At 37.6% G+C, this 27,505-nt stretch overlaps 1 protein-coding gene across 1 annotated transcript in view; it reads left to right on the forward strand.

Moving 5' to 3' along the window:
* Positions 1–572: 572 nt before the first annotated feature.
* Positions 573–27,505, forward strand: part of GDPD1 (glycerophosphodiester phosphodiesterase domain containing 1) — a 40,411-nt gene continuing 13,478 nt past the window's right edge. Inside the window, 4 exon segments of the mRNA XM_036836455.1 lie at positions 573–920; positions 13,348–13,390; positions 21,955–22,090; positions 23,858–23,903. Coding sequence (XP_036692350.1) covers positions 779–920; positions 13,348–13,390; positions 21,955–22,090; positions 23,858–23,903 — 367 coding nt within the window. The 5' untranslated portion in view covers positions 573–778.

Below are 27,505 nucleotides of genomic sequence, written 5' to 3' on the forward strand. Positions count from 1 at the left end.
TAGTAATTAGTGTGGGATGAAAGGAAATTTAGTTTCCAGTCTTCCCAAGACTTTTAAGTTATAACCTATAACCTTGTCAACGTTTCCTTATTTGAAACGGACTTGTAAGTCAACAAACATTTGACTGCCTATCGCGTACAAGGCATGAGGGTTTGCATTTTAACAGTAAAATGAGAGAGGAGAGGAGCCATCCCTCAAATACTTGACTGATAAACTAGTACCTTTTATGGTATGTGTGACAAAAGGGAAAATTCTCTCTTGGCTGGACAAATGGATGTGTTTATTATTTGTTTTCAGTAAGCTTTAACTCGTTAAGAGTTCTTTGCATTTCTTCGACTAGGGCTAAAGACGCGCCCAGGAATCATCCCTTTTTGATGTGAACTTTCTCATTATGTCAGGCCTTCCTGAAGGCTATCCTTGAATGGCCTTTTCGGTCCGAGTGATGGCGAAGGCACTGGCGGGTTTCCAAGCATTCGCCTCAATTTGCGCTGCGAGTCGGACCACAAAGCTAGGTGACAAAAGCCGGCTCCGGGACCTCCGCCGGCTCCTACCCTAAAGCCGGAGCGCGCCTGCGTGTCGGAGCCCCTTTGTTGCTTGGCTGCCAGAGTCCGGCTGCGCCTGCGTGGTGGGCCGGCGCCGGCAAGTGCGCTGCACCGCTGGCACCGGCTGGGGGCGAGCAGACATCCCCAGCAGCTGCCGCCGCCGCTGCAGCCGTTGCGACCGTCTCAGCGGAGTTCAGAGGGCCAGGCGGTGGGAGACTTCCCACAGGGCGGCTGAGATGTCGTCCACCGCGGCTTTTTACCTTCTCTCCACCCTGGGAGGGTACTTGGTGACTTCCTTCTTGTTGCTCAAATACCCGACCTTGCTGCACCAGAGAAAGAAGCAACGATTCCTCAGTAAACACATCTCTCACCGCGGAGGTGAGAGGGGTCCCCAGAACCAGGTGGCGGAGGTGGGGGAGGCTCCCCCACCCCTTGCCCCACCACGACTAGAGCTGAGGGTCCTCCGCAAAAGGCAGGCGGGTGGAAATACGTGAGAGTTTGAGGAAGGATGGGCGTGTGTGAATAAAGGGCTTCACCCCCGGAGGTGAAGGCAGTGTGGAGGGGAGGTCGCCTGAAGGAAGGAAAGGGGTCTTGAGACAGAGCCAAGGTGGGGACCTCTCGAGCGCAGCGATGTCAGGGGTTCTCAGAAGGAGGAAGGACCAGGGTGAGAATGAAAGGTAGATGGAGATTTCTCAGAGGAGGGAAGGATGATCTCAAGGTACCTTCCTAGCAGCGAGGCACAAGTGGGGAGCACCGGGCCGAGCCGGGGGTACCCCGCAGGGGGGAACCGGGAACAGACTTGTTCCGAGACTGCCAGTGGCTGAGCTTGTGGGAAGATGGGGTGAACTGCTTCCAGGGCTGAGGAACTGCGTGAACCTGGAGCGTGGTGCAGCCTGGGCATCTGCAGTCCCTGGGGGCCGGTCCCAATTCACCCCTCCATCCCCGCATTCTAAACATGATAATTGAGAAGAGGGGGAAACCGAGTCCCTGAGCCGGGGACACGTCCCAAGGTCACAGTTATAGCTTGGGCTGGACTGGGGCAGAAACTGGAGCATCCTGGTTCCCAAGGCTGCAAACCTCGCACCTGTTTTTTTTTGCATCCCCACCTTGCACCCCAGCAATGACCGTTGGATTTCCAAAGACAAAAAGATGATTTAGTTAATGACAGGAGTGTATTGTTTGACGAAAACAAAGAAGTTTCTTTTGGAACAGTGTCTTGCCAAAAGGAACCTAGATGAACCCTCTCATTTCCCAGACAGCAGGCCAAATCTTTGCCTCTTCATTATTGTGCAATAATGTCTTTATTTCATTTCAAGCATGATGTATAAAATGTTGTGAGATTGGATTATTTCAATCAATTTTAGCTTGTTCTTTAGAGATGAGTGTTAAACTAGGTTAAAATTGCTTGGAATTTACAGTCTAATACTTGAAATGGTAAAAGTCTAGGAGTTTACAGTCTAAAATTTGATTTACTACCATGACTCCTTTGCTAACAAGAATTGGCCAGGAATAAGGTTTTTTTTGTTTTTTTGGTTTTTTTTAATTTAATGAATTTATTTATTGGCTGCGTTGAATCTTTGTTGCTGCCCGCGGGCTTTCTCTAGTTGCAGCAAGCGGGGAGGTACGCTTCGTCGCGGTGCGCGGGCTTCTCATTGCGGTGGCTTCTCGTTGCAGAGCACGGGCTCTAGGCGGGCTTCAGTAGTTGTGGCACGTGGGCTCAGTAGTCGTGGCACACGAGCTCTAGAGCACAGGCTCAGTAGTTGTGGCACACAGGCTTAGTTGCTCTGCAGCATGTGGGATCTTCCCGGACCAGGGCTCGAACCCTTGTCCCCTTCATTGGCAGACGGATTCTTAACCACTGCGCCACCAGGGAAGTCCTAGGAATAAGGTTTTAAATATCACAGAAGTACATTAGCATGCTTCTGTAAAATCTGTATAATTTTATCAGTCACACATAGTACTAAAGAGTGACTTCAATTGTTACGCTAGTCTCCTACTCATGAAAAGTGTGAAAGGTTTTAAGGGATCTATTACCAGCTAAATGCCATGTTATTTCTTATTTGGTTTACCTGTATTTTAATAGATACAAAGTTAAATTGTAGGATGACATATGACTACTAATGTTCCTTCAACCACTACAGCCAAAAAAACAACTTTTAGTGTTTGAGTTGTTGCCATAGAAGTATTTTCGATGGTAGTAGTCCTACTCTGGAGATAGTACCTTCTGCAGTTGTGTTTACTGATTTAAAAAAAAGAAAAGTGTGCTTACTAAAAACCCAAACCAAAACTATGTCCTCTAAAAAGCTATCTAAACGGTCGTTATGGGTGATCTAGATTTTATTTTAGAAGAAATAATCTTAACTCTGTAGGCTTGAAATATGTTTACAGTCCTAAATCACTGTAGTACATTCCTGTGTGTTAGTGCTTAATATGCTTTTGTTGAGTATGTATGCCAAATAATACAGTTGAATCCAGGGTGATAGAGGATCTATTTACTAAAAAACACTTTGTAACTCAAGATACTAAGTTTCTGGAAAATAATAGACTAGGAAGCAGTCAGCTTCTGCTTGCTTTTTATTTTTGTCTTGGACACTGATAACAGCAATCAGTGTTATCTGTGCATACTTTTCCATGCATGTTACTAACATTTGGGCTAATTCTCTATTGCCCTAACTGCAAATACCTGATATTTCATGAAAACCAGATGTATGATCATTCCAAGATTGAAACATTGATCATTATATATGTATAAAGTATATACATCTGAATTGCTTTAACTTAAAACTCTTAATGTGTACTATATTATGTCTGCTAGGAAAGCATTACCACCTGAGTCAGATTCTGGACCTATCACTAGTTAACCTTGGGAATAAGCCTTGGTTTTAGTTTCCTTATCTATAAATGGAGACCATTTACCTTGCTTCTCTTTGGGTTGTTATGAGGATTAGGTGTACAGAAAGCACTTTGAACACCATAAAATTGTTTAGAAATATAAGCATGGATACGGGGGTCACATTTGTATTTTGCAATAGGACTTTGAGTTGAGTGAGAAAAAATGAGATCACCCTATACTTAATGTTTTCAAAGTTTTAATGAACACTTTTGCCTTTTACTGATTGATTGTCCTTGAAAGTAGAAAATACTCTAATGTTTTAAAAATTAAGTGGTGTAGGCCTGCTTTGTTCTTACCTCGTTAAAGCGTACATTGTATTACATTATATTGTAATAGGATATCTGCTTCCCTTATTAGACTATGAGTTCCTCAAGGGCAGATTTTAGATTTCATTAATGCTTGGGTCTCTAGCCTCTAGTACAGATCCTAACATACACTTAAAATAATAGCTTATTGTCTGCTAATTATCTATTGTGTGCTAGGTACTTTCCATGTCTTTCCTTATCTGTTTGACCAAAGAACACTTTTTGTAACTACAATGTATTGATGAAATACCAATAGGACCAAAGATGTACCCTTTGGGTTAAATCGAGAGCAAGTCATACTCTCAAAGGCTATTTTTATAATTTTTCTATGAAATTATGAATTTTATTAATATTTTTACAATTGCATAAGTAACTCATATTCATTGTAGAAAATTTGGGAAATATAGAAATGAAAAAAGGAAAAATAGTTCCTAAAACTCACCATCCAGACATAATCTCTGTTAACATTTTGAAGTATGTCTTTTTTTTGTTTTAATATTTATTTTTATTTATTTATTTGGCTGTGTCAGGTCTTAGCTGCCGCACGTGGGATCTTCGTTGCCATGTGTGGGATCTTTTAGTTGTGGCATGCGAACTCTTAGTTGCGGCATGGGGGATCTAGTTCCCTGACCAGGGATTGAACCCGGGCACACTGCACTGGGAGCGTGGAGTCTTAGCTACTGGACCACTAGGGAAGTCCCCTGAAGTGTATCCTTTAAGTACGTATTTTACTACATTTGGAATCATACCGTATATACACATATTTCAGATGCCCACTGAGTTAACTAGAATTAGGATAGCAGGGAAATAACTTTTTCATACTCCCTAAACTATCTCTATGGGCCAGTTGAATTAAGCAACAGGCTTTAAAAAAAGAGATTCATTTATTAGGGTTTGGTGGCCAAAGAATTAAAAAAAAAATCATCAACTGATAAAATCCTCGCTTTACCTTTTAATCTTTCACCCTTGGTTGCAAGGCAAAGTATTGCACAATCTGGGCATTCTGCCAGATTGATTTCGGAGGTGATAAGTTTGAGGGTAAATATTGCTCATGGACACTGGCTGCTTCTGAGTCCTAAACTTTGTTTGCTCAAGGAGGAAATTGAGGCATCAGTTTGAGTCTCAGAGTGTCACTGGAAGTATTTTTGTTCTGGTTTTTTATGAGTGTGTAAAGGGAGGGTAAAAGCAGGGGTTATCTATATTTCCCTGTATTTAAAAAAAATTACACATATTACGAAATTAGAAAAATTAAATATCGTTACAGAAAAAGTTGAAAGTATGACAAGATAGCAAAAACCACTTATTGAAAAGAGCACACATATGGTGGTTAGTTGGGAAATGCTGCCGCTGTATCAATATACACTTTGAATATCATCCTTCTATGCTATTAATGTGTTTAATTTTTTTCTTATATCTGCAAATATATATTTCACTAATATTTTCCCCTTGAAATATAGAAACAATTCCGCAGCGTTCCAGGGATCCCATATTGAGAAATGCTCTTTTATATATACCATCTCTAGTCCTTAAAGCTCTTCATGCTCCTGTAGAAATCATATATAGTTTCCAAGGTGCACTATAAATGTTGAATGAACAAGTGAATTTAGAAGTGGAGAATGAACTTACTTTGTTGCTTGATTTACTGAATAACTCCATTTTAAGTTGATATAAGATTATGTCTTCAAACATTAAAATATGTTTTATTTGCACTAAGCTGTCTTTCCCAATATCAGAAAATATTTAATTTGGAAGTTGTTCTTTTGTGGCTGGTGCACATTGTCATATTTGTCTTTGGTTTTATAAACATCACACACACACACATATAGCATGTATACAAAAGATGTTAATGATAGTGGTGGTTGGAGGTTAACTGTAAAACAAGTCTACACTGTTTGTTGAATGTTTATTGGTATATAAAACATTTGGGAGATAAAAAGGAAACTGACCAGACATTTCTTTCCTTTACAGCATTTAAATCTAATTAAAGATACAAAAGAGAATGTTTCCTTTACTTTTCCTATCCTAACAGAAATTAACCAATCACAAGGTAATTATGAGGCACTATATAATAGAGGAAAGTTAACATAGAATGAAAAATTGGGAAATATAGCTTTGTATAGTATTAGGAAGTGAAGCTTTCTCAAAGAAGTGAAAAATGAGAACTGGTGGAGAGGGAGGCAGGGGAACATAAGCAGAGAAATTATGAACAAATTATAGTAGGACAGCATGTAAAATCTATGATACTCATTCTCATCCACATTTCATAATTAATTTCATGACTAATTAACAAACTTTTGTTTACATGTTGAATGGTTATTTGCAAAGCCAGGCATTAAGCTGCTTATTGAGGAAAAAGAAAAATTAATGGCAGGTGTGCTCTATGAATGATATGATGATAATTGAAAAGAGAAGGAATTCAAACCATTTCATGAGAGAAGAGCTATCACCAAATAATTCCTTGGAGAGGAATGGCATACTTTTAAATTAGTCCCTTAGTTACTCTCCGGGCTTTCACCATATGAATCTTAACAAGTAATTTGTGGGTATTATCATTGTGGGATTTATCTTCAAGCTTTACAAACAAGTATAAGAATATGGAAATAAGGACCAATATGAGTAACTTATGTGTAAAACTGAAATAAGGAGATATATGAATGGCAGCATAGAAACTGCAGCATAGTTAGTGGTAAAAAGGGTGGGATCTGAAGTCATACTGCTTTTGCTCGAAATTCAGTTCCCCTTGTTGGCTATGTGATCTTACCCAATTTTATTTCTGGAGATGCCAGAAATCTTGCTATGGTTGCGGGCATTTTAATGAAATAATATATAGAGTGCTAATAAGCACGGTATCTAGCTTCTATTAATTATTAATATCTTGACCACCTTTTCAATATTTTATTTTATTTAGTACTGGCTATTAATTTCATAACCTTATAAAGTAGATCAAAGATCTTAAGTAATAATGTTTGCATGCTTAAGCTCTTAGGTTTAAATGAATTACAAATAAAATTAACATGGAAAGGAGACATAAAAGACAAACAGGTAGGGCTTCCCTGGTGGCGCAGTGGTTGGGAGTCTGCCTGCCAATGCAGGGCACACGGGTTCGAGCCCTGGTCTGGGAAGATCCCACATGCCGCGGAGCAACTAGGCCCGTGAGCCACAACTACTGAGCCTGCGCGTCTGGAGCCTGTGCTCCGCAACAAGAGAGGCCGCGATAGTGAGAGGCCCGCGCACCGCGATGAAGAGTGGCCCCCACTTGCCCCAACTGGAGAAAGCCCTCGCACAGAAGTGAAGACCCAACACAGCCAAAAATTAAAAATAAATTAATTAATTAAAGGAAAAAAAAAACAGGTAGACTTTGAATGTAAATATTAGTAGTAAAAATTATATTAACTGTGGGGGAATTTACTTCAGATTTCTGAATCTCTATTTTATATTTTTCCTAACTCCTTTCCCTTAAAACAAAAAGAGCAAACTATAAGTATCTTTTGAACTTTTTATTTTGGCACATTTTAATCATATACAAAAGTAGTAAGACTCTATCACCCAGATACAAACAATTATCAACTCATGCCCAATGTTGTTTCATCTGTATCCCTGCCCATTCTTCTCACCTGTATTATTTTGAAACAAATATCATATCATTTCAAACTTAATAAATATTTGTTGAACACTGTTTTGTGGAATATTCTAACACCTGTATATTACAAAGCCCTTGCTATTGAAATTTGAGAAGGCTTACTTTCCCATCCCAACTTTGGAACCAACTTAGAAATAAAATGCATGCATCAGAAAGATAGAGGTATGGGACTTCCCTGGCAGTCCAGTGGTTAAGACTCTGTGCTTCCACTGCAAGGGACTCAGGGAACTAAGATCCCGCATGCTGCGCTGAGAAGAAATTTTGTTCCTTCTGAGGGTGGGCCACTCCAAATTAAGGGGACTATGCAGGGTTGAGTCACAGATGGACGGACAGCTCTTTCTCCTATGTCGCTTCTGCTCCCATGGGGAGGAGTGTATGAGGGAATAAAGAAGGGTTAAAAGTGTTCCTTCCATTCTTTTCATTCCTTGCGGACTGGAGTGGAATTTTCCTTCACTAGGTGGGAACAGGTAGCTGGGGATGGATGTTCCTCTCAATACTTGCCTTCAAAAAGCCTTCTCAGGGTTTAGGTGGTGTACCAGAATATAAAAAACACAGGACTTAGAAATAAAGGCTTTTTAAACAAACATTTAGGGATAGCATACCTGTGGTAGCACTAACCTTAAGTGTACAGCTTAATATATTTTTTAATATATGTGTACATCCAGGTAGCCATTTAGTCAGATCAAGATATAGAACATTTCTAGAATCCCATAAGATTCCCTTGGTTCCCTTCCCAGTCTATCCTTCTCCATCCCCAGAGGTGACCACTCCTCTGACTTTTCTGATCATTGATTTTTTTTTTAATTAATTTATTTTATTTTTGGCTGCGTTGGGTCTTCGTTGCTGCACGCGGGCTTTCTCTAGTTGCGGTGAGTGGGGGCTACTCTTCCTTGTGGTGCGCGGGCTTCTCATTGTGGTGGCTTCTCTTGTTGCGGAGCACGGGCTCTAGGCACTCAGGCTTCAGTAGTTGCGGCACGCGGGCTCTAGAGTGCAGGCTCAGTAGTTGTGGTGCACGGGCTTAGTTGCTCCGCGGCATGTGGGATCTTCCCGGATCAGGGCTCGAACCCATGTCCCCTGCATTGGCAGGCAGATTGTTAACCACTGTGCCACCAGGGAAGCCCTGATCATTGATTATTTAAGACAGTGGTTTTCAAAGTGTGGTCTGTGGACTCCTGGGAGTCCCCAAGACCTCTCATGGGTCTACAAGGTCAAAATTATTTTCATAAGACATTACTTACCTTTTTCACCTTGTTGACATCTGCACTGATGGTGTAAAAGCAGTAGTCGGTAAAACTGCTGTTGCTTTAGCACAAATGAAAATACTGGTACCAAATGTACTAGTAGCCATTATATTCCTCACCATCATGCACTCACATTTTTTTTTAAAAAGGCAGTTTCATTTAAGAATATCTTTGATGTATTAGAAAAATTATTAATTTTATTAAAGTTCAATCCTTGAGTACACATAACTTTTAATATTCTGTGTGACAAAATTGGGAGTACACAAAAAACACTTTTGCTGCATACCAAAGTAGGAAGATGATTGTCTTGAGGAAAAGCACTTGTGCAATTGCTTGAATTCTGAGCTGAATTAGCCTTTATTGTTTTCCACAGAACACCATTTTTACTTAAAAAACTGACTGACGAACTGGTTATTCAGCCTTGAGTATTCAGCAGATATGTTCTTGAAAATTAATAAAGTGAGTCTGTCATTAGAAGAAAAATAATCTAGCTGCCTTCTATTAAAGCAATGCCAATGATTAAATTTGAGCTTTCAAGCAAAAATTAGACTTCTGAAAAACTTGTATCATCCACTGTGTGCTTGGTAGCTTTCCAATTTTTAAAGATTTTCCTGATGATATCAGGTATTAACAAATGTGATTTTTAAAAAATATTGTCTAATGAAATGTGTCAGTATTTAGAAGATCAGCATAATTCAGTGAATCAGTATTTTCCCAAAAACCACGCATGGGTGAAAGATCCATTCAAAGTTCAAGATGGGCTAATCGATTTTCATGTAATAGAGTATGAAGAGGTCATTAATACAGTTCAAATTCCACGTTACAACTAACTTTTAAAAATCTGCCATTTGTTGAATTTTGGTGCAGTATCAAAGAAGAATCTTTCTTTTCCAACTATCTGTGTGAAGGTTGATATGTATGTATGAAGCAGATACAAGAATCTAGCTGCCTTCTATTAAGCCAGACATTAAAGAGATTTGCAAAAGTGTAAAACAATGCCACTCTTAGCGTTAAATATTTTTGTCAGATCGTTATTTTCATAAAATGTTATGTTAACATGTAATGGATTTATTATTGTTATTTTCAAAGTTTTAAAATTTAGAAGTCAATTTCTAATATGTAATTATTAATGGATATAACCCACATAATCAAAAGCTGTTTGAGGGACTTCCCTGGTGGCGCAGTGGTTAAGAATCCTCCTGCCAACGCTGGGGACACGGGTTCGAGCCCTGGTCTGGGAAGATCCCACATGCCGCAGAGCAACTAAGCCCCTGCGCCACAACTACTGAGCCTGCATGCCACAACTACCGAAGCCCATGCGCCTAGAGCCCGTGCTCCACAACAGGAGAAGCCACCGCAATGAGAAGCCCGCACATCGCAACGAAGAGTAGCCCCTGCTCGCCACATCTAGAGAAAGCCCGCATGCAGCAACGAAGACCCAACGCAGCCAAAAATAAATAAATTAGTTAATTAATTTAAAAAATATATGCTTAAAAAAAAAAAGGTCTTTGAGGTACTCAGTAAGACTCCTGAGACCAAAATGGTTAGGAACTGCTAGTGTAAGGCCTTAACTCTTGACTCTAATAAGAATCATTGTTGGGCTTCCCTGGTGGCGCAGTGGTTGAGAATCTGCCTGCCAATGCAGGGGACACGGGTTCGGGCCCTGGCCTGGGAGGATCCCACATGCCGCGGAGCGGCTGGGCCCGTGGGCCACAACTGCCGAGCCTGCGCGTCTGGGGCCTGTGCTCTGCAACAAGGGGGGGCCGCGATAGTCAGAGGCCCGCGCGCCGCGATGAGGAGTGGCCCCCGCTTGCCGCAACTAGAGAAAGCCCTCGCACAGAAACAAAGACCCAACACAGCCATAAATAAATAAATAAATAAATAAATAAATATTTAAAAAAAAAAAAGAATCATTGTAATCTGAAGTAATTTTTTAAAAAAGTGCTTCACAGAGGAGTTGAGAAGTGAATTTTTTCCCCCCCACTGCACGCGGCTTGCAAGATCTTAGTTCCATGCCCTCAGCAGTGAAAATACGGAGTCTTAACCACTGGACTGCCAGGGAATTCCCAAACGGATTGTTTATTGTACCAAAAAGCAAGGAAATTAAAAGGACACAGAAGTCAGCTTGAAGGAGCTAATGATGTTGACTTTGATTACTTGGTGAAAATGGTGTCTGCCAGACTTTTCCGTTGTGAAGTTACTCTTTTTCTCTTTGTAGTTAGTATTTTTGTAAAAGTACTTTGAAACCACATAAACACTCCATTCCTTATCAAACTTTTGGTCCATTTATTAAAATGGATTCAGAATATCCTATTTTGTTTAATGGTTTAAAGTTTGTTGCTATCATTATTTTGATGCTAACATTGTCTCAGGTTTGGCCAGTGAGAGCTCCTTCAAACTGGCTTCTGTGTCCTGTTAACTTCCTTGCTTTTTGTTACAACAGTCAGTAGTTTAACCTAATCTACAAGTAACCATTTTAGCACCCTTTTCTTTTTGGTAGTATTCTAGAGTGCTTTGTTCTTGAATATTGATGATCTGTTTATAACATATTTCCTTAGTTTTTGACTAAAACAAGCACTGACTGGACTTTTAAAAGTCATTTAATGTCAAAAGAGCACTTACTTTTGAAAAAACTTTAATCTCCGTGTTTGCTTCATCTGTTTTCTATTGTGCATTAACTCTAGTAATTAAAGTGAACCTAAAGTCAAAGTAGTAGCTTTTTAAAATATATATATTGGGCTTCCCTGGTGGCACAGTGGTTGAGAGTCTGCCTGCCAATGCAGGGGACACGGGTTCGAGCCCTGGTCTGGGAAGATCCCACATGCCACGGAGCAACTAGGCCCGTGAGCCACAATTACTGAGCCTGCGCGTCTGGAGCCTGTGCTCCGCAACAAGAGAGGCCGTGATAGTGAGAGGCCCGCGCACTGTGATGAAGAGTGGCCCCCGCTTGCCGCAACTGGAGAAAGCCCTTGCACAGAAACGAAGACCCAACACAGCCATAAATAAATAAATAAATAAATAAATAAATAAAATATATATATTTATTTATTTTGGCTCCACCGGCTCTTAGTTGCGGCACGTGGGATCTTTAGTTGCAGCATACAAATTTCTTAGTTGTGGCATGCGGACTTCATAGTTGCAGCATGCGGACTCTTAGTTGCAGCATGCATGCAGGATCTAGTTCCCTGACCAGGGATCAAACCTGGGCCTCCTGCATTGGGAGCGCGGAGTCTTACCCACTGGACCACCAGGGAAGTCCCCAAAGTAGCTTGTTTCACATAGGTATCCCTTTCTCTCTGCTAAACTGATGGAACTTTTAGAACATTAGGTTAATATATTCATTTCTTCATACCTTGTGTTTCTATTGATTATTAATTAGGTTGCCATAAAAATACAGTCTAACAATATAAAAGAAGAAAACTTTAATACTCTTGCAAATATGTCCAGATGTTATTGTATGTAAGACATTTTAATTCTATTATTTGAACAGTACCTTAAACTTGAATTGCCTCTTTCGTTAAGAAGAAATTGTCTGTTTTTCCAAGTATTTAGAAAAGTATTTCCAAAATATTTTTCCTGTGCATTCCATTAATTATTGGGTTGGCTAAAAAGTTCGTTTGGGTTTTTCTTCTCTTTTGTTTTTTTTAAAAATATTTATTTAGGCTGCTCCAGGTCTTAGTTGCATCATGTTAGCTCTTAGTTGTGGCATGCATGTGGGATCTAGTTCCCTAACCAGGGATTGAACCCAGGCCCCCTGCATTGGGAGTATGGAGTCTTAGCCACTGGACCACCAGGGAAGTCCCTCCTCATTCTTATAGATAGGGAAGCTCAGCCATAGAAAGGTGAGGTAGGGCTGCCCTGGTGGCACAGTGGTTGAGAATCTGCCTGCCAATGCAGGGGACACGGGTTCGAGCCCTGGTCTGGGAAGATCCCACATGCTGCGGAGCAACTAGGCCCGTGAGCCACAACTACTGAGCCTGCGCGTCTGGAGCTTGTGCTCCGCAACAAGAGAGGCCGCGATAGTGAGAGGCCCGCGCACTGCGATGAAGAGTGGCCCCCGCTTGCCGCAACTAGAGAAAGCCCTTGCACAGAAACGAAGACCCAACACAGCTAAAAATAAAAAAATAAATAAATAAATAAATAAATAAATAAATAAAAATAAAAGAATTCCTTTAAAAAAAAAAAAAGAAAGGTGAGGTAATTTTCCCAAGGTCACACAAGTATCAAACAGACTTGAGAGCAGAGATCCTAACTCCAGAGCCCCACCCTCAACCACTACACTATACTACCCTCATCCAAGATGATTAAAACAGTCACTTCTTTTAAGTAATTAATGGGAAAGGGAGGAAAGAGATGGGTAAACACTTTATGCTATAAATATGATAAATGCCTTAGTAGAGAGATGCATGAGAGACTGTGGGGATCCAGAGGAGAGACTTTTTAACTCTGAGGAGGTGTATATGTGCAAGTCCTCCTCTGTCTTTTCTATTATAGCTTAAAAATCATGTTTAGGTTCTTGTAACCCTCCTGCGTTTCTATGGCTGTGTTTTGATCTTTGATTCTTCTTGGTGCAGCTAAAAACAATTCAAAATACCACTACATTCTTTAAAACACTTGTAATGTCTACATAATATATAAACATCATGATTCATTTGATGTATCTTTTTTAGGTGAATTTCTGGAAAAATAAAATGTTCAAATTAGCTTCAATTTAATGTTTTCACAGGTGCTGGAGAAAATTTGGAGAATACAATGGCAGCCTTTCAGCAGTAAGTATATAAAAAGGTATTCTTTTCTTTTATAGTTTATCTTTAAAGTGATGATGGTTCACCAAGTGAGGATAGTACACATGTAGCATCCATTTGTGATAGTTGTTTCTATTTTATTAAAATGGCTTTTTTTTTTTTTTTAGTTAGTCTGAAGTGTTACAAACAGTGTTTGGCTTCTGCATAACTGAAAAACTAGATCAGAGTTTTGGGTAATCAAAAGATACTATAGTTCCAAAGCTGAAAGAAGACATTTGTAACAAGGCACATACTGTGTGTAATGCTAATTAGCCTCAGAGAGAAAGAGAAAAGGAGAAAATGAAAACACTGTTACATTGGCTGTTATTTATGAGTAGGATTATGTGTCTACTCAGTAATTCTTCCACAGATCAGGTCAAGCTGTCATCTGGTCTTTCTCCTTTGAAGCCTTATTTTTTTAAATAAGGTAATTTTTTTTTTCAATTTTTAAATTATTCATATTTCATATAGATGTCTTTTAGAGCACCTCACAGAGAAGCAGCAGGAGACACAGGAATGAAAGCTGATTGATACCTTGTTCTTTGTCTTAGAGTGAATGATTATCATCAGTCTGTGGTAATGGTGCGAACACTGTTTTCTGTTCCCTGAAAAGTAAGACGGGGAATGTGATAAGTTAACTCCCATGAAAAACATTACCATCCATATTTAGTAAGAAAAATATTTTCTTATGTAATTTTTGAGCCATTTTTATGTATATAATTGGGGCCAATAAATCAGGATAATTTGGCTTAAGTTTTTGTTCTGCTTCTCATCATTCAAAGACACTTTAGAGATTATTTTTCCTGTTATCAGGTCCCAAGGTACTGCTTTTCCATAGTCTAGTTTCGTCTAAATCCTATCCTCCTATATTTGTCATTGCTTATTCTTTTTGTTCTATAATATGATGCCTTTTGACTGTAATCTCAAGTCTCTTACAGCTCTAAAATGCAAAATCTTTCCTCCTGTCACTGACTGTGAAACAGAATAATTTAATTTAAATTACTTTGTTATCATCTCTACTGAGATTATGTAGCTAGCTCCTATAGCAAAATATATTTAATTTTATGTGAACAATTTTCACTGTGATATACACACACATATGCATACCCACGCACACCCTCATTCACTATCATTTATCCAATATTTGTTGCCTGTGATGTAGTAATATATATTACTTGGGGAAAAACTGCTCATAACTTTGAGTGGTTTTTAGCATTCCTTTATGTAAAAGTATATTATTTTGTAAGTTTTTCTCCATATTTTTTTTTTGCTAAATCTTTACCAAACACCCTTATTTATGAAATTAAACTATTTCTAAGGATGGTACATTTGTATAATACATTATTTCTAAGGATGGTAACCTAAATGTTTTTTATCTTTGAAGACATTGATCCTCTGAAAAATTTTTTGATATTCAAAGAATAATTTAGATGGTTTTTACTTGCTAGATATAAAATTTCATTTCCCGTCTTCAAGCAGTTTGTTTTTATATTGTTTTGTTCAAGCAGTAACTATTGAAGAGTACCACAGCCTTCTCTATCATGTGGTAGCTTTCTATAACTTTAGTTTTTTGGAGGTTTTTCTGGTACTTTAAAAGAAGAAAGCAACTCTTCCGTATGCTATTATTAATGTTTATTAGATATATTTTTTGGTAAGGCTGTTTGCTAATTGACTTTGAAATTTATAGAAAACCTAAATCAAATAGGCTTTAATTTTAAACTTAAATTTTTTTGTTGTTGGTGGTGGTGGTGATGATTTTGTTTTTTGTTTTGTTTTGTCTTATGCCTCAGTGCTCTTACTTTCAATAAGTAGTTTTTTAAATTGTACTTTGTTTTCATTTATAAATATTCTAGTTAACTGCTAGGACACTTAGAAAGTTTTTTTTTTTTTAATATGCCTACTTCATGAAAAACAAGAAAAAAATTGTTTAAGCATACTATTTTTAAGGTACTGTATACTAAAAAGATAAAGAGTTATAATACATAATTGGCAAAAGACAGACACTGTGCTTAAGTATGGTATATGCTTGAAAGGATATATAGTTGAAGGAGAGATAGTAAAAAATACAATGAGCAGCTAAAACTTAGATCTTATTTATATATACGGTTAGACATATACTTCACAAAGCATGTATATTATGACATGGAGGCGAAGATGATATCAGAGAAAGTATAAATAGTTGGTGTGGGAAGCCTAGTTAAGATTAACCAGATAATTGAAAAGATACCAGGATTAGAAGAGCTATCATTTGGTGGAGAGGAAGAAGCTATTTTAAAAATGTGAAATGTTTGAGGTTAAGATGTGATGGTGTGTGGACAAGATACATCTAGAAAACTGAAAGGACCTTAAGACTGCATGGAAAATTAATTCATTATATGTTCATTACATTATAGTAGGGCTAAAGAAGTAATTAGTACTGACACAGAGAAATAGTTACATCTCACAATTTATAAAAGTTCTTTAATATGCTTTATAAAATAATTTCACAGACACCTTAAGTTATGAATGTGGCTCTTCTGGGATTCCTTGGGAGCCAGAATCTTTCCTTATTGATTTCTCAATCCCTAACATTTAGCTCTGGTGCTAATAAGTTCTCACTAGTTGCTTACTGAATGATATATGGAATGGGGCACTCAAGAACAAAGCAGAATATTGGGGGGTAGGATAAATTGGAAGATTGCGGCTGACATATATACACTATTGATACTATGTATAAAATAGATAACTAATGAGAACCTACTCTATAGCACAGGAAACTCTACTCAATGCTCCGTGGTGACCTAAATGAGAAGCAAATCCAAAAAAGAGGGGACATATGTATACGTATAGCTGATTCACTTTGCTGTACAGTATAAACTAACACAATATTGTGAAGAAACTAAACTCCAATAAAAAAAAAAAAGCAGAATTTTAACAGAAGACAGAGACAGAACCCCTTTCATAATAAACATGGAACCAAAGACTAAGGAATTGTACTACAAAGATACACACACACACACACACACACACACACACACACACACACACACACACACACACACACACACACACAGAGTCACTAAGCCCCTGAGTACGTAAAATCTGGTTCTTAAGAGCTAATAAAACTAGGTTATTAAACCAGGCTGCCTTTGTAAATACCCATAGGACAATTTGATCCCTGTGGTATTACCACGAATGCTTAGAGAAAGAAACAAATTGTATTAGCAATAGCTGCAAGTATAAGTTGGCAGACAGTCAGAGTAATTAATCAGTGGCCTGATTCTCATGACAAAATTCTTTAGAATGTCTAATTAATACAATACTAATTATCTCATCTCTGAAATGGGAATAATACAACCTCAGTGTTTTGAGGAATAAATGAGATTCAAATAAATTCTTTAACATAGAGTCTGTTTTAAGTTATGATGCATTGTTTTTGTGAAGTTTGAAGTAATTTCACTTCTTCTTTTAGAGCTAGAGTTTTTATTTCTTTTTCCGGAAATGTTGAAGCCTTGGCTTCCCTAGCTTTTTTCTGTGTTTATCATCAGCTTATCAGAAATGCAACTATACAATGTTTGGTGTTTCAATTGAAGTAGATGCATATTGTTATTTATGGAAAAATTTGAAGGCCAAAGTGAAAAAAAAAAAAAGTTTTCTTGCTCTGTTCTAGCTATTTGTGTATCAAATTTGAGATAATTTTATTAGAATAATTTGCAAATTGTCCTAGATACACTTACTATTGTTCTAAATTTTTACTTATTAGCTTGTTAATAAGAGATAAACATACAATAAATAGAAATTATTTTTTATAATTCCTAAACATTTCTAAAAATATCCAACATTTCAGCTAAAGGCAAACTTCATACTTAGAAAGATTTTAGGTAATATGTATAATTTTTTTTAAATACAGGAAAATATAGATAACCCCTGCTCTTACCCTCCTTTACACACTCATACAAAACCAAAACAAAAATAAAAGAAAGACATGTATGTGACCAAAAATCAGCAGTACCAACAGTACCAATTTTTTTTTTTTTTTAGCTATATAAAGAATCTTAGAATTTTATTTTAAAACTGTTTGCTGGCTCTATATGTCGCTTACAGTGTCTACATTTTTTATTCTTTTTTTAAAAAAACTAAACACAGTTTAACAATATACAAGGAAATTTTAAAATACAGAAAAATAATTCTATCAACCTAAAACCTGTTTTTATTTGCCTATTTGTGTTTTTTTTAAACATTTTATATTTATTTATTTATTATTTATTTTGGCTGTGCTGGGTCTTAGTTGCGGCATGCACGTGGGATCTAGTTCCCTGACCAGGGATCGAACCCAGGCCCCTTGCACTGGGAGCATGGAGTCTTACCCACTGGGCCACCAGGGAAGTCCTTATTTGCCTATTTTTGGATTTTATTTTTACACATTTGTGGTTCTAGCAAACACACAATTGGCAAACAAATAATCTCTTTTAAAGGTGGATGTCCTTTAGAAGAGGACATGTACAGTTAACAATTATTTACATCTTAGTAAGAATTACATTAAGGAGCCAAGTTTGTTTGTTTTCCTCTAACAACTGGTGATAATCAGAACACTGAAAGGGAAGATTATTTAAGGAGAAGTAGGGGAGCAGTATGAGACTTTGGTACAAGGCAGCAAGTGGCCATTGGGTCTTTTGGAGTGGGATTCTGATGGTCTTGGATCATCAGAAGAGACCAAGTATGAGAAAATTCCGAAGTGGTTGGCTTCAAAGATAAATTTTGTCAGGCCCATATATATATACACACACACACACACACACACACACACACTTAGCAATGGGATCATACCATACCTACTTTTTTTTTCATTTAGATTCAACAGTGACATTCCATTGTTGGAATAACAACTTCATTGAATAAAGTGAATACTTGATTCTTTGAAGTATGGTACTTACTATGGCTATGGATTATCATTGATGAACATTTAGGTGCTAGCTGGATGATAATTAATTAAAATTTAAAATGTTCATAGACATTGATAACCAAAATATGGCTTCATTCTGCTCATTTATTTTTTATTTATTTATTTATTTTTGGCTGCATTGGGTCTTCTTTGCTGCATGCGGGCTTTCTCTAGTTGCGGCAAGTGGGGGCTACTCTCCATTGTGGTGTGCGGGCTTCTCACTGCAGTGGCTTCTCTTGTTGCAGAGCACGGGCTCTAGGTGCACAGGCTTCAGTAGTCGTGGCTCGTGGGCTCTGGAGCACAGGCTCAGTAGTTGTGGCGCACGGGCTTAGTTGCTCCGCGGCATGTGGGATCTTCCTGGACCAGGGCTCGAACCCGTGTGCCCTGCATTGGCAGACGGATTCTTAACAACTGCGCCACTAGGGAGGTCCCTCTGCTCATTTAGAAATGTGTGAATACCTGCAATATGCCCAACATCGTGAACGTTGGAAAATATGGAACAGACAGATACCTTCCTCACTAGGAATTTAGTATCTAGTTGTAGAGACATGACCTTATATGAAGTCATTTCTATTTCAAATTGTTTCCACCTTATAGGAAACAATTTGAATGTATAGGAATATATTACACAAACTGTAATTTATCTACTTTTACATTTTCTCATTCCTGCTTTCTCACTCTGCTCACCCCAGCTCTTATTCTTTCCATTCCTGAATTTTAAAAAAGTAAAAGTTTCTTTCTAAAACTCTCTCCCTGCCGCACCCATGTTTACTTTTTTTTTCATCTTGAAATGTCATTGGTGGTAATTGATACATAAAGTGCTTACAAAAACAAACAAACAAACAAGGGACTTCCCTGGCAGTCCAGTGGTTAAGACTTTGCTCTTCCACTGCAGGGGGCACGGGTTTGATCCCTGGTCAGGGAACTAAGATCCTGCATGCGGCGCAGCCAAAAAACAAAAACAACAACAACAACAAAACAGACACAAAGTGCTATGTAGGCATTTTACATATACAGAGAGCTATCTCTTTTCGTTCATTAATTCAATATTTAACAAATACATGGGACTTCCCTGGTGGAACAGTGGTTAAGAAATCCGCCTTCCAATGCAGGGGACGCAGGTTTGATCCCTGGTCAGGGAACTAAGATCCCACATGCCGCGGGGCAAGTAAGCCCTCATGCCACAACTACTGAGCCTGCGTGCCTCAACTAGAGAGCCCACATGCCACAAACTACAGAGCCCACGTGCTCTGGAGCCCATGCACGACAACCAGAGAGAGAAAACCCGCATGCCACAACTAGAGAGAAGCCCACGTGCTGCAATGAAGAGCCCGAATGCTGCAAAAAAAAAAAAGATCCCACATGCCTCAGCGAAGACCTGATGCAGCCAAAAATAATAATTCAAAAAAATATTTTAAAAAGTAAAAACAAAAATACTTATGGAGTACCTGTTTGCCCAGCCCCATGCATAGGCACTTGTTTACAATAGTAAACAAGCCATAGTCCACAAACCCTTTCTTCAAAGAGCACCTGTCTAACTGGGCAAGTAGGGGAAGATAAATAGACGTATTCAAAACAGTGTGGTAAGTACTCTGACACAGTAAACACAGGTGCTACAGGAAGTCCTGACAATTTGGCAAATAACTGGTAGATAGGCTACAAAATCCAGACTGGGGTCGGGGGATTAGGGAAGGTATCCTGAAGTGGTAGTTTTTAAGCTTACACCTGAAAGATGAATAAGAGTTAGCAGATAAGGGGAAGAAGAAAGACTTTTTAAAAAACTGCTGTTGTAGTATGTATAATATACATTCAGTAATATGCACAAATCTTAAGTGCACAGCCCAAAGAATTTCAATATATGTATACACCTTTGTGACCACCACCCAGATAAAAATATAGAACATCTCTAGCACCCCTGAAAGCACCTTTGTGACCTTTCCCAGCCTGTACTCCTTTCCCCTAGATAACCATTATTTTAGTTTCTATTACAATAGATTGATTTTGTCTGTTCCTGATAACATAAATATCATCATACCGTATTTACACTTTTGTCTCTGGCTTTTCTTTCTTTCAGTTTATATCTGTAAGATTCATCCATGATGTGTGAAATAATCTTGTACATGTTTTTTAATGGTCAAATGCATTCATCTCTCTCAGGTATATACTTAGCAGAAGTTGAATTGCTGTGTCATAGGGTAGGTGGATATTTATACTTTTCAAAGGATTGTACCAACTTACACTCCCATTAGCAATGTATGAGAGTTCCATTTGCTCCACTGTCTTGCTAACTTACTGTCAGTCCTTTTAATTTTAGGCATTCTGATGGTGTATAGTGCTGTCTCATTGTAGTTTTAATATCCATTTCCCTGTTGAATTTTTTTTTTTTTTTTTTTTGGCTGCGTTGTGTCTTCGTTGCTGCATGCGGGCTTTCTCTAGTTGGGATGAGTGGGGGCTACTCTTCGTTGCGGTGCGCGGGCTTCTCATTGCGGTGGCTTCTCTTGTTGTGGAGCACGGGCTCTAGGGTGTCCAGGCTTCAGCAGTTGTGGCTCACAGGCTCTAGAGCGCAGGCTCAGTAGTTGTGGTGCATGGGCTTAGTTGCTCCGAGGCATGTGGGATCTTCCTGGACCAGGGCTCGAACCCATGTCCACTGCATTGGCAGGCGGATTCTTAACCACTGCACCACCAACGAAGTCCTCCCTGTTGAATTTTGATGTTGAACTTCTGTTCATACGTTTATTCGCCACTTGGAAATTCTCATTTGTGAAGTGAGAAAACAATTGTATTGTTTTTCTGTGAAAGACATTTCAGACAGAGGAAGTATTTAGAGAGCATGTGACTGCTTGGAGTGTAGGTGCAAGGTGGGGAGGAGGTGAAGAGAACTAATATTATCATCACTGTTTTGCAAATAAGGAAACAAGCATAAAGAACTTGCCCAACTGTAAATGGAATTATTTCATGATTTCCTTTTCAGATTTTCATTATTAGTGTATAGAAATAAAACTGATTTTTATATGTTTGTTTTGTATTCCAGAACTTTACTGAGTTTGTTTATTAGTTCTGACAGTGGTGTATATGGAACCTTTATTTCTACATATAAGATTATGTCATCTGCAAATAGAGATAATTTTACTTCTTCTTTTCCAATTTGGATGCTTTTTTTTTTTTCATACTCATTTGCCCTTCTAGAGCTTATAATCCTATGCAGAATTTAAGTGGCAAAAGTGGGCATCCTTTTCTTGTTCTTTATGCTTTCATTTTATAGATGTGGAAACGTGGGCCCAGAGAGGGGCAGTTACTCATCCAAAGTTACCCAGCAAGTTCATAGCAAAGCAGGAACTGGTGCCCAAATCTCAACTTCTGGTCCAGTGTTCTTTCCTTTATACTGGGTTGCCAGAATTAAGGATTGCTAGTTATGGAAAGCAGGCAACATGAGTCTCTTATTCTAAGTTCAGTTAGAATATTTTTATATCAATTATTCATAATAGATAACAGTCTTGAGGAGAAATTTTAGTATTATGGGATTTTCTACTATTTTGATTTGTAACTCTGAACTTTTTCATCTAATGTATGTAACCTAAATGTTTGCTTATGTTTCAGAATGTCATTATTCTTCTTTGTATTTCTTCAGTGCAGTTACAGTTGGAACTGATATGTTGGAGTTGGACTGCCATATCACAAAAGATGAAGAAGTTGTAGTGTCACATGATGAGAACCTAAAGAGATCAACTGGAGTCAATGTAAACATCTCTGATCTCAAGTACTGTGTAAGTGAAAATGCATGATAAACTAATAATTAATAGATATTAGGGCCTGTAGGATTTTTAAAAACAGTGAGTGCCAGATAGCACGTCAATAAATAATAGTAAAAAAAGATAATGTTTAAATAATGAATGTCAAAGGAAAGTTAAAAACTATCTGACTTACAGTGAGGATTTGTATTCATTACGTACATCTGTGGAGACTTATTTTGATACTATTTCAACAAATTACCAAAGTCTCAAATGTAAACTACTGGAGTTCAACTTGTTTGACGTATTCTACAATTTATTTGATTCAGATTAAATATATGAATTAATTTTAGTCTTCATGTATAGGAAAGAACCCTTTAAAAATCTGATTTTAGTAGTTTACATGCTCATTCTAGTAAATACTGATAAATGGAAGAAAAATCATGCCTAATTCTACCACCTAAAAAAAACTTATGTTAACAGGATACTATCTGTATGTATACCCTGAAAGTTTTTTACATAGTTATGTTCTCATTGTATATTATTTATATTGTATTTTTAAACACTCTAACATTATGGCATGATATACATTTTTTCTTTTTCTTTTTTTTAATAGACTTTTATTTTTTAGAACAGTTATAGATTCACAACAAAATTGATCAGAAAATATAGCGATTTCCCACATACTTTCTGACCTCACATAGGTACAGCCCCCCCACTATCAACATCCTGCACCAGAGTGGGTACATTTGTTACAATGATGAGCGTACACTGATACATCATCATCACCCAAAATTCATAGCTTACATTAGGATTTATTCTCGGTGTTGTACATTCTATGGGTTTTGACATGACATTCATGAAAATGACATGTATCCACTAATATAATGTCATACAACATAGGTTTCTCCCTGCCCTAAAATCCTTTGTGCTCTGGCTATTCATCCTTCCTGCCTCCAACCCCCTGACAATCACTAATCTTTTTACTGTCTCCATAGTTTTGCTTTTTCCAAAATGTCATATAGTTGGAATCACACAGTATTTAGCCTTTTCAGATTCTATACTTATTTTTTATAAACATTTCAAATGACTGAAGTTAGTCCATTGAGTGGATGTATAGTTGTCTTTAACCATTCCTCTATTGTTGTGCATTTGAATTAGTTCTCAGTTTTCACCATTATAAATAACACTGCACTGAACATCTGTATGTGTAAAGATCAAGTTTTCTCTGTATTTAAAATTATTTCCCTATATTAGCTCTCAGCAGAGAAATTATTGGGTAAAAGATTAGGAACATTATAGTTTCTTGATATATATTGAAAGTTGCTATTGCCACCTTGCTCTTTTAAAGTGTTTAAAAGACTTTTTATATCTGATGTTAAAAGAATTCCAAGTTTGCCACACCCTTACCATTTAGGGGCATTATAATTATACCAAGAATTTCCTAATTTGTTAGATTAAATTTTAATTAGCATTTGCTTATTAGTGAGTTTAAAGATTCTTCTTTATGATTTTTTTCCCCTTTGAATTGTCTATTCCTGACATTTGTCTACTGAGATCTGTGTGTATTTATTATTGACAAATGGTCCATATTAGACAGTACAGATTTCTTGTAGGTCATGAAAGTAAGTAATTATATGGTCAGTTTGCTGTTGGGGATGTTCTACTAATGAGTTCTCTATATAAACATTTGTAGTGTTTCATTTTTGTATTTTTCAAGAAGCAAATCTTTATGTCTTAATGTAAGACACTAAAATACTTTTATTTTTGAGAGCTAACTTTTTTCAGTCATATCTTTTAAAGGAACTCCCACCTTACCTTGGAAAACTGGATGTCTCATTTCAAAAAGGTAATAATTTACATTTGCAGATTAAACATTTACACTAAAGTGTATTCATTTATGCTGAGAATTAGAAATACATGTGCATTATCTTATGATAAGAAGTTCCAACTAAAAGTATTACCCTCAGAGCTTGTTTGCTCAGGCCTACAAATCTAAATCTTGATGTCATCTGACCCTGAGATTATGATGCCCAAAGATTTAACTGACTCATTCTATCTAAATTTATATACAGTTCATTTAAGCCTGAATATTATTACGAGAAACCAGATATTATTAGGGATACTGTATACTTCTAAAGCTTCAAATTCTAGAATATTACTATAACTTGTAGTAAATAATCCATCATAAATAAGAAGAATAAATGAAAAGAAATTGAAGCGACCCCTTTCAGATCCTTACTGATTCTATAATTTTTTCATTCTATGTTATTTAGCTACTCCATATTTTAAATTATTAGGAGTATTCCATTACTCAAATAAACCATCCATTTCTTAGTCATCTTCACTTTTTAATCACCAGCATAGCAGTTTTTTTTTTTTTCTTTTGAGGGAACATTTCCCACAGAGAGATATGTCCCTTGGCCCAAAGTGTTAGTTATGTTAGGATGGAACATGTTAGGATGGAAAATACACAACCTCGAGATACAGGTGCTGAGCTACCTCACCTTCACAATTCAGCCTCATGTTTTGAATGATTTACATGTAACTTAGGAAAAGTGCAAAATGCTCATGTTGTGGTTCTTGGTATGGCTTGCATATAGTTGAAACCTTGGTTAAGCCAAGGATATATTGATATTAATTTTCAAAAGAACTGTAACTGCTCTGTGAGCTAAATTTAAACTTGGCAGGTATAATTTCTCCTTGATTGAGAAACCTTAGAAAGCCAAATAAAAATCAGAAAACCGTTTGCATCAGTTATCTCTACAGGACGTTTCGATCTGATATTTGTTTGACTTTGCCTTCTAGATAAGTATTATTAAGCTTTTATTGATTTGAGGAAACACCTTTCATTCTTATAATTAGTAGGATTATACTTGCAAAGCTATTCAATGTTGGTATCAGTTGTGGACTTGGGAAGGTTAAGAAAATTTCATAAGTGAAGTTTTTCCTAGTTTTCCCTTTGTAGAGAGCAAAGCCAAAGCCTCACAAAGATTATAAGATGTTTTGAGAAAAAATATTTTTTAATTTTTTTCCTGGTTTTATATCTACCACATAAAGTCATAAAACTTTTGAACTTGAAGAGACCTTTGAAACCATCTAATCCTGTCTCCTCCTGTTACAGAAAGGAAGCAGAGTCCTAAAGATGTAAATGAACTTGATTAAGGTTGTACAACAAATAAATGACAGAGCTGGGATTTGAAACTAGGTCTTCTCCTTACCAGGCCAGTGTTCAGCTATCTATACTGCCTCTCTATCTGCAGAATCTCTTCAAATCCCATATTAGTGGCAATGCCACATACTCTCAAATTTAATAATTAACTTTTGTTCATATTGTATTAAACTCATATCATAATTAACTTAAAGACTATGCCTCCAATGTGAAGTTTACTGCATCTGAAACAGGCTAATATATAGTACTGTAAAAACTTGACTCAGATTAGGCAGAAAGTTGTTCATTTTTTTCTCTTCTGTTCCCCTGCTCGGAACTCTTCTTTTCTTTAAATACTGGAGGGAGGAGGAGGAAGAGGAGAGAGAGAGAGAGAGAGAGAGAGAATCAACTCTCAGAGGAATACAAATTTCAGGCCTCTTGCTTTCTTTGTGGTTCACAACTTAACTGAAGAAGAATTAAGTGTTTTCTTTTAAAAGATGCTTCGATGTGCCACAGGCTACATTAAAAAGTAAACTTAAAGAAGGAACATAAAAATGTGTTAACCAAAGGGTTTGTTATTATCTATCCTGCTTACTTGAAAGCAACCTCTTTTTCATGGAAAATACATAATTTGGATAATCAGAGTTGACTATGGTGATAAGTTTTAAAGTTCTAGCATGCTCCAGAGCTACTTCACTTGTTCCATCACCCAACACATCCTATGGCATACTCCTAGTCTAGCGTTCTTGTTTTTCTGTTATTTTCCTCTTTCCCTTTTGGTAGTATTTCCCAGCTGGTTATTCTCTGCCCAAAACAATACTGGGGACAACTCCTTCCTCCAACTCTTTTTCTATATTCTCTGCTGACCGAGTCATCTAATTTAAATACCTTTACATCACTTTAGCACACATTTTTCTCTTAGCACATTTTTATTTCCTTGTTTCCCCCACTGTTTGATGCAATATTATTCTTATTGTGTAATGTGTCATTTTGCTGTTCCAAAGTTAGTTTTGTCTGTTTGACCTTTTTCTAAGTTGATCCTTGCATACATCTTACTTGGGTGTGAATAGCTATTGCCCATGGTAATTCTTTTGACTGCAAAATTAATTTTTCCACACTTAATAAGCTAACAAAATTTTTATTTAACTAGAATAGCATCGTCTAAATAGAGCTCTCTATAGTGATAGAAATGTTCTACATTTGCACTGTCTGATACAAGAGTCAATAGCCACATGTGACTATTGAGCACTTGAAATGTGGCTAGTGCACCTGAGTAACTGAATTTTAAATTTTATTTCATTTTAATTTAAATAGCCCTGTGTGGCTAGTGGCTACCCTATTGGACTGTGCAGATAGAACATCATGTTCAGACTTTTTAGGTTATAAGTAACAGAAACCAGTTTATGCTAGCTTAAGGGGAAAAAAGACATATATTTTATCATTAACTCTCTAAGATGTGGTGGATCTGATATTAAACATTTTTGGATCCTTGGGTACAAAAAAGGACTCTTCTGGCTTTATTCCATTGTTCTGCTTCTCTTGGGTCTTATCGTCTTTTACTGTAGATGGATTTTGGCCATGTGGCAGGAACATGATCACTGATAACTGTAAATTCACATCCTGCCTGTACTGTGACCCCAGGGAAAGGAAAAGTTCTAGAGAAATACACTGATTGGCCCAACTTGGATCATGTGTCCATCTTGAACTATTCACTGTGGACAAAGAGATAGGCTATTATGATTGGCCAGACCTAGGTCATATGCCTACTATGAGAGTAAGTGGGGAGTGGGTCCTGTTTTTGACAGCCCAACCAGAACAATTTGGAATGAAGGAGATGCAGTTTTCCAAGGGAAGGAAGGATGCTAGGTAGGTAAAAACAATAGCTAAATTTTTTTAATATATATAAATTTATTTATTTATTTACTTTTGGCTGCATGGGTCTTCGTTGCTGTGCATGGGCTTTCTCTAGTTTCAGTGAGCGGGGGCTACTCTTCATTGCAGTGTGCAGGCTGCTCATTGTGGTGGCTTCTCTTGTTGTGGATCACAGGCTCTAGGTGCGCTGGCTTCAGTAGTTGTGGCACTCGGGCTCAGTAGTTGTGGCTCGTGAATCTAGAGTGCAGCCTCAGTAGTTGTGGCACAACGGCTTAGTTGCTCCACGGCATGTGGGATCTTCCCGGACCAGGGCTTGAACGCAGGCGGATTCTTAACCACTGCGCCACCAGGGAAATCCCAATAGCTAAATTTTTATGTATTAGCAATAATTAACTTTTATAGTTCAGGGACTTCCCTGGTGGCGCAGT

The sequence above is a fragment of the Balaenoptera musculus genome, chromosome 20, assembly GCF_009873245.2.
Source record: "Balaenoptera musculus isolate JJ_BM4_2016_0621 chromosome 20, mBalMus1.pri.v3, whole genome shotgun sequence".
NCBI lineage: Eukaryota > Metazoa > Chordata > Mammalia > Artiodactyla > Balaenopteridae > Balaenoptera > Balaenoptera musculus.